This window comes from Phasianus colchicus, chromosome 1 (genome assembly GCF_987193195.1).
Source record: "Phasianus colchicus chromosome 1, bPhaCol1.hap1.1, whole genome shotgun sequence".
Classification (NCBI taxonomy): Eukaryota; Metazoa; Chordata; class Aves; order Galliformes; family Phasianidae; genus Phasianus; species Phasianus colchicus.
The window spans coordinates 130,386,842-130,394,459 of record NC_143436.1 but is presented as its reverse complement, the minus strand read 5'-3'; the positions used below and the strand labels follow the sequence as shown (position 1 = coordinate 130,394,459).

General features: G+C 44.7%; 1 protein-coding gene across 1 annotated transcript; it reads right to left on the bottom strand.

Annotated features, from left to right (window-relative positions):
• Positions 1–1,685: 1,685 nt before the first annotated feature.
• On the bottom strand, positions 1,686–5,290 carry SLC25A6 (solute carrier family 25 member 6). The gene is made up of 4 exons (XM_031596151.2): positions 5,117–5,290; positions 3,691–4,177; positions 2,787–2,927; positions 1,686–2,325 (listed from the first exon to the last, which is right to left on the bottom strand). Exons 1-4 carry the CDS (start codon positions 5,225–5,227, stop codon positions 2,168–2,170), a joined length of 897 nt encoding a protein of 298 aa, XP_031452011.1. The 5' UTR covers positions 5,228–5,290; the 3' UTR covers positions 1,686–2,167.
• Between the last annotated feature and the right edge of the window lie 2,328 nt (positions 5,291–7,618).

Genomic DNA, 7,618 nt, shown 5'->3' with positions numbered 1-7,618 from the left:
GCTTCAATAAGGCAGAAAACAAATGCTTTTTTTAAAAGTCTCATTTATTGTTTGCCTCTTATGTTCCCACACTGCATAATCACATCGAAAAATGCTGCTGGATGACTAAGGGAAGCAACATACTAGAAAAATAAACACCAAGCAGTACATGCTGTAATGCACAGCAGAGGTAAGTTGCATTTCCATTTAAATAACAACCCACACTTGCACTGATTTATTTGCTTACTTCTCCTGATTAACACCTAATTTTACTGAAGGAGGGACAGTGAAAAAAAGTCTCCCCTTTTCAAGGGCTGCTTGAGTTAGTTGTCATGCTTGCTTCTTCCTTACAAAGTTCAACCACCATGCACTCACAGGAAGGTTATATGAGGGACTCTATCATTATATACCTACCTTTTTAAGCCACTGATGTAGAAAATAAACCTATGAAATATATCTATATAGACAGACTATTCCCCTGTCCCTTCAAATCAACAGAATTACAATTGAAACAGCAGCTTGATTGGAAAGGACAGCATCAAGTGACCTGCCCACACAAAAGAGCTACCATTATCAAACAAGATTAAAAAAAAAAAAAACACTTGCAGTAGTTACATAAAATTTGCCATTAGCCTGTGTACAAAGTAGCTATGTAATGTACTTACATTCATAGAAAGATGCTAAAAAGCAGTGCTTGTGCCATGGAACATCACATTGGTGCAAATTACCAGCCAAAGCCATGTCGTAAATTTAAATATCTCATCTTGAATAGCAACCTCAGAAGGCACACAAAAAAACCTGATAGCTCAGTCAGCCTTCAATGACTCATTACAATGACATTTTCACAAATACAGGGCAAGTGGTAAGAATGTACTGAAAGATGAACACCTTGTTTTCATTTACTGGTCCCTCTATCACATCTTTGCAGATTACGAAGTACAAAAATAAGATTATGTACATATAAAGAGCACAGATTTAGTTTCTCTGCTTTTTGAGATGTTTTTAGTCTTCAAGCAATCCTTAAAATTAGACATTTGGTCAATATTGAAGGCTGACTTACTTTTACCTTTATTTTACAGCTACACAGAACCACACATATTCCCTGTTACATACCCATATCCACTTTACCTTTTAGAATGAACTTCAGATTAAATTCTTTTTCCAACGCTACTGGCCACTTCTGGAGATAAAAGCTTAAGTGGCATAATCAACACTTCCAAATAGCAGCAACAATACTCATTCAAAGGTTAAAAGCATTTAACCAGGTTCCTGGTTTTTTGCATGAACATCATGTGTTGCTTCCTATATTGATTTAAAAAAATAGATTCCATTTTAAGACTTTTGCCAAGAGCAAAAAGCATTCATTACTTTTTGATTGCACTTGGAACTTTGGGTAATTGTAGTACTACAACAGAAAAACCCTCATTTTACATCACATGAAAAGCTGCAAATCAATTTCTAACAATCATGCAAAAAGCCACTTGCAGCAGCCCATCATACACTATTAGGCACAAAGAAGGGGAGTGGTTTCTATGAGTACAACCCATGCTTTTTTCCTCCAAGTTCTCACATTCAATTTTTCTAAAATAAAAATCAAACATCCTGTTACAGTGCAGCGTAAGTGTACCAGAGGAACCATTATCTGAAACAAGTTTTCAAAGAAATGACGCTTTCCCAAAGCTTTGATGTAATAATTTCAACACAGACAGAATAAGTATGTTTATTGTTTTACAGCAGAATGCCCCAATTTAAGAACATAATTGCTAGATGTTCAGCTGTGCAAAATGGTACATAGTGCTTCAGTACAAGTGGAAAAGAACATGATTTGTTAGCAAGTATTTTCAAATACAATTTTATGGTCCTAAAAGATAGGACTTGAAACTGAGGACTGATCCATGGGCATACTTTTCTTTCTGCCTAAATTGGACCCAGTCACTTTGGACCCAGAACCACTGTCACTGATTTTTCATCACTGAAAAAATCATCACACTGAACTGCCAGATTCAGTGTCTTCATGCAGGTTACCATGAAATGGATCAGTCTTCTATGTCAGTTTCCAGCCCCATCTACAAGTATCAGCTGGCTCCGATAAATAAAACTCACAGGAATTTCTTGAAGGTCAATGGTCCATAATGGTAGTTATTCTACATGATCTGCTCAACTTGATTCCCAATTTTAGTTAGGCTGTTTAAATGACTTTCTTGAATTCATCATACAGCACGAGCACGAAAGCACCCCCCATGCCTCTGAGAACATTAGACCATGCACCCTTGAAGAATGCCTTTCCTCCCTCATCTCTTGCAATCTTCCGCCAGCAGTCAATCGTTCCAGAGTACATGATATCAGCTGTAGAGAAAGAGCAAACAGGGATTTTTAACTTCTGTATTTCAGGTGACTTTAAAAATAGCTGTTCGGCTTCCCCAGCTACTTTATGCCCCATCTCTCACTTTAATACACTACCAGTTCAGGCAACAGAAAAAAAATTTCCTGCCTGTTTACCTAGCTATTAAAAGTTATGTCATAAAATAAGAGTGTTATATTAAGTGCTCTTATAACAATTACACTGTCAACTACTCTACTTGCTTTCACTTAGTTTGTCACCACAAACAACCAATCAATTTACCCAATTCATAAAAAAACCCCAAAACCTCCTCATAACTCTTCACAGACACAAGTTAGAAGCCTTATACTACTTAGATTGCCTCCTACTACTAGAACATAAGAACAGCTGAATCAGATTTACACAGCAAGAAACCGTAAGCACTGAGGGATCACCGTTAGCACTTAATGACATGGTAACAGCCTACCTCCTTTGCGTCCTGACTGCATCATCATCCTACGCCGCACTGTGTCAAAAGGATAGGAAACCACACCAGCCACAGCAGTCACTGTCTGTGCAATCATCCAGCTGATAACAATGTGAGTATTTCTGGGATCTGGCAGCATGCCTGCAAAAAAGAAGCTCATTAGCTTTTCAGCTTACAAATCCTCCTCCAGTTCTCAGCACAACAGCTACTTTACCACAAAAAACTACCACGAAGCACTGTAAAGCAATGCTTTAAGCCGCAACAAGACACTTAAAACACATTAAGCATACTGAAGCAACAGAGAAGTAAATAGGGAAACATGCATCATTTCCTCGTCAGTAATCGAAACGTTTAACGTTTAGGTACCAAGATACTTTCAGACAGGCATAGGAAGTGATCTAATTATTCTCTACTTGTTTATAGAAGAAAACATCATCAAAATATATCAGTCCCTATAAAATTTATTAAGCTACACAGAGATAAATTAGCTCTACATCCAGAAGGCAAGCTTAACAAACAAGTGCTTTACAGAAGAACAGCTCAAGTTCTGCTAAATACACTTGAATTGTTCTAACAGAACTACAAATACTCAGCAAGAAATTACAAACTTTTGACTATTTGTACGTTGTTACCAAAACACATTACTTCCATTAGGAAAAAGTGCTGTGTTCTAAAGGTAAGCGTAATAGGAAAATTCTAAAGCAGCCAGCACCATCAATGCATGCTGAAGCTTTGCCTGTGAAGTGTTGCTTTCAGTGCAGTGCCACTCCTATTGGCACAGACACCCCTCTTCTACCACACTTACATAAGTATAGAAGTCAAAAACAGGAAACAACACACAAGAGGCAGAAGCAGGCAATACAGTTCAACAAACAAGTTTATCAATATCCTCCTGAAACCTTACCTTTTGCTGTATCATAGATTCCAAAGTAGGCAGCTCTATAGATGATGATGCCCTGGACAGAGACATTGAACCCTTGATACAAGCCGCGCAGACCATCAGACTTGGTAATTTTGACTAGACAGTCCCCGAGACCAGAGAATTCTCTGTCTGCACCAGCTTTGCCGACATCAGCTGCCAAACGGGTTCTTGCAAAATCCAAGGGGTAGACAAAGCAGAGGGAAGTGGCTCCAGCTGCACCACCAGAAGCCAGGTTGCCAGCAAAATACCTCCAGAACTGAGTGTGCTTGTCTACTCCTCCTAGGAACACCTGCTTATACTTATCCTTGAAGGCAAAGTTGAGAGCTTGAGTTGGGAAGTATCTGATGACATTTGCCAAATTTCCTCGCCAGAACGACAGCACTCCTTGCTCCTTTGGGATGCGCACTACACAATCGATGATACCCTTGTACTGCTTGTCGGCAGCAATTTGCTTACTTGCATGTTGCACCTGCGAATAAAAACACGCATTTCGTAGAACACATTAGGGCTCAGGTTGGAAATGATCTTAAAGACCCTCTGACTCCAAACCCTCAGCAAAAGGCAGTACTGCTCTCCAATATGCTTTTGGCTCTATGCCTCAGCCGGCCCTCACTGCAGCTGGGCCTGAGTCTGCTCGCAGCATTACACAGAGAGCTGCTCAGCCTGATGGCCTACAGAGATAAGTCCATCAAAGCAGTAAGCCTGCTGTAATAGAAGAAAACTCAATGCTCTGGGTCACCCTGAGCCTTAAGACTACAACTTGTTGTTTGTTTATAGTTTGGTAAAGACAAAACGTTGAACAAACTCAGAAATTAAAATCTTATCTTACCCACAGACAAAAGGGGTTACATACAGAGCCTTCAGATAAGAGAGAACTAACTGCACACAGAACTACAAGGTTGGAAAGGGCCTACAAGATCATCTAAGTAGCGAAACTCTGCACAACCCTAAGAACCAGCGAAAAGCCCGAAACGCCTCTCCAGCTTTCCCGTAGCTCAGGACCAGGCCCGCTACGAAGGTCACCTTGGGGCGCGGGGTCAGCCCGGGCCGCTTTAGCAAGCCCCGCCCTGCCGCCGGCTCCACGTGAAGGTCACCAAGATGGCGGCACGCATGCGCGCTCCCGCCTCGCGCGAGGAAGTGACACCGGGAACCGCCTCCCCCCGGCCGCACCCCGCCCCCGCCGCGCCCCGCATAGCGGAACCGGCTTCCCCGCCGCGCCGCGCGCCCCCCGCCCACGTGACCTCACCAACCGCCCCCTCGCGCGCGCGGCCTTTGTTCCGCGCGGGCGGCTGCCGCCCGCTGTCCCCGCAGCTCGTACCCTGCGCGTCTCCTCAGGCCCTCAGGGCGGCCGCCGCCGGAGAAGGTCACGGCCGCCCTCGCTCCCGCCGGGCCCGGCCGCGCCGCTCACCTGCAGCAGGAGCTTGACCCGTTCGATGGGCGCTACCGCCGTCTTGCTGATGGCGGCGGCGACGCCGCCCGCCAGGAAGTCCTTGAGGAAGGAGATGGCCTGGTCCGCCATGTTCACTCCGCAGCCGCCGGGGAAGAGACGCCGCCACTGCTCGGGCAGAAAGGGCGGGCCTGCTACCGCGCAACAGCTAAATGCCGGGCCCCGCCGGCCCCGCCCCCCGGCTCCCGATTGGCCGCGCCGCCTCGGGGGCGGGGCCTCGGCGCCGGGTGGGCGGGGCCGGGTTGCGTCGGAGCGGCGGTTGCGGTCGTTGCCGTGCCCCTCCGGCGCCAGTGTTACGGCGCCGCGTCGCAGCGACCGCGTCGGGCGGCAGCCTCGGCCGGAAGGCGCCGTCGGAGCCTTTGTGAAGGGCGAGAGGCCGCGCCTCCTCCCGGCCCGGGGAGCGGCACGGTGCCGTCCTCGGGAGGGGCACTGCAGGACGCCATCGGCGTCAAAGAGCTTCGGCCTTGGCGGGGAGAATGGGAACATGCGGTCCTCCTCTCGGTGCTCGACCTCCGGTGGTGTGCGAAGCCCTTCTGCAGGCTGACAGCTGCCAGCGCGGCTTCGGCCCTACGGACACACCGTCCGTCGGCAATTTCTGGCAGCGTTACATGTGCTGAAAGTGAAATTGTACGTCTCATAGTTCCTGAAATTGTGCTAGCTGCCGGGCATGAGTTCCCGTGGGCTTGTAATTGCTTTCGCTTTTAATGGATGCTTTCTCCAAACGTAAATAAAGCCAAGTTTTCTCCTAAACAGATGACTACTCAATTACTAAACCACAGAGAGCAGATGCATGTGTCCAAAAGCAGCTCACACACACACATGTTGTGCAGGAGGTCAAAAAGAGCAACTCAGGCCAGGTGTTGTGAGAACAGGACGTGCCTGGCGTACTTCCACTTCATGGACTGTCACATGTCATTGCACATTTTATTGCACACGTAAAGATACGAAGTAATTGTATGCTGCTTTATATGCTGATCCAGGATAGGGAGGTAGTGAAGTGACCCCCACGCTGACCAACAGAAGGTCACACACATGCTGTGTGACAGGACCACAGCCTGGATATGTGTAATGAAAGGCCATGGTGTGTGTTCTCAGACACACATGTGGCTTAAAAAGCTGTTCTTCTTTGAGGGAAAAAAAAGCCTCATAAGTAAACATCAATTCTCTCATTGCACAATACCTTGTGTGTAATTCTCTAGGCCGGCACTTTTTTCTCTATGAAGCTTTCTATTGATTAATAGAGAACTTTGTGCTTTGGGTGGCATTGGTTTGCAAAATGAAAGTAAAATGCATCTGATACGTAACCATTCAGTCAACAGTTGTCCCATGCTATCCTGTTCACGTTGGGACCTCAGACGCATGTGACTGGGGCAGATCTCATTTTCTCCTTAGCACCATTCATTTTCCCCTGCCTCTGTACTGTTCTGTTGTTGGTTTTTGTTGCTTTTTTCTTTGTTCTTTATCTAATGTCATATTCTATCCACTTTTTTTAAGAGCTCACAAATTAAGTAGGGCTAAAATGAAGAAGGAGGATGTTCTTTAACTAAACAAAGTACCCCTCACCTCATCTCCAATTATAGATTAGATGAACTCCCCTTCACCCCCCCAAAAAAAAAATCAAGAGGTGAAACTTTTATGTAAACATCTTTTCCAGAAACCCCACAGAATGCTGAGAAGTCTTTTCTAATGCTCTTGAGAAGCTTCTGCTTTAGTTCTTCCAAGCTTGACCATCACGATAGTGCTGTTTCCTGACTTTGTTAAATAGTTAACGCTTACCTGCTAACAAGATGCATGCCTAATGAGTTCTATAAAATAGCAGCGAGATAAGCAGCAGTCACATGCATCCCAGGTAACCTCAAACACCTTTACTTATCTGTGACGTATAGCATTACACGTATCATCCGGTGCAGAAGCTTCTGACTATTTGATTGTTTATGTAGCAACTGACAAGACTAGAGCAAGATCCCATCTCCTAGCACAAATGTTTTGAGCTAATTCCAAATATCCTTGTCCATTATGCCTACAAATTATCAGTACATAATCCATGGTCCCCAAAAGCAAAAAGCCAAGGGAAGTCACTGAAAGCAAGAGAGCTGCTTTGTCCTCTTTAGCAGAGGCACCTAAGCAAGTGAACACAGAGGAAGACTGGTTTCTGCGTTAGTGCAGTGTTCTTCTGGTTATTCCAAATACTCCTCAGCACAATTAGATATGATGCATTCTTGCAGAGGTTTATTTTTATTTTTTTTCATTCAGGTTTTGGAATTGTCTTTTAAGTTATCTCATTGACTGAAAATGTTTTTTAATTAGAAAGTAGCTCTCCTTAATCTTTTGCTAATGGCAGACCTTATGATTTGCTCTCACAGGTAGAAGGCTGTGCCACAATGGGCAAGTTTAGGAGTGGGAAGAGAGCGTAACCCACTGGTGATAAATTCAGTTTCATCAAGGCAATTCTAAGCTTTATAA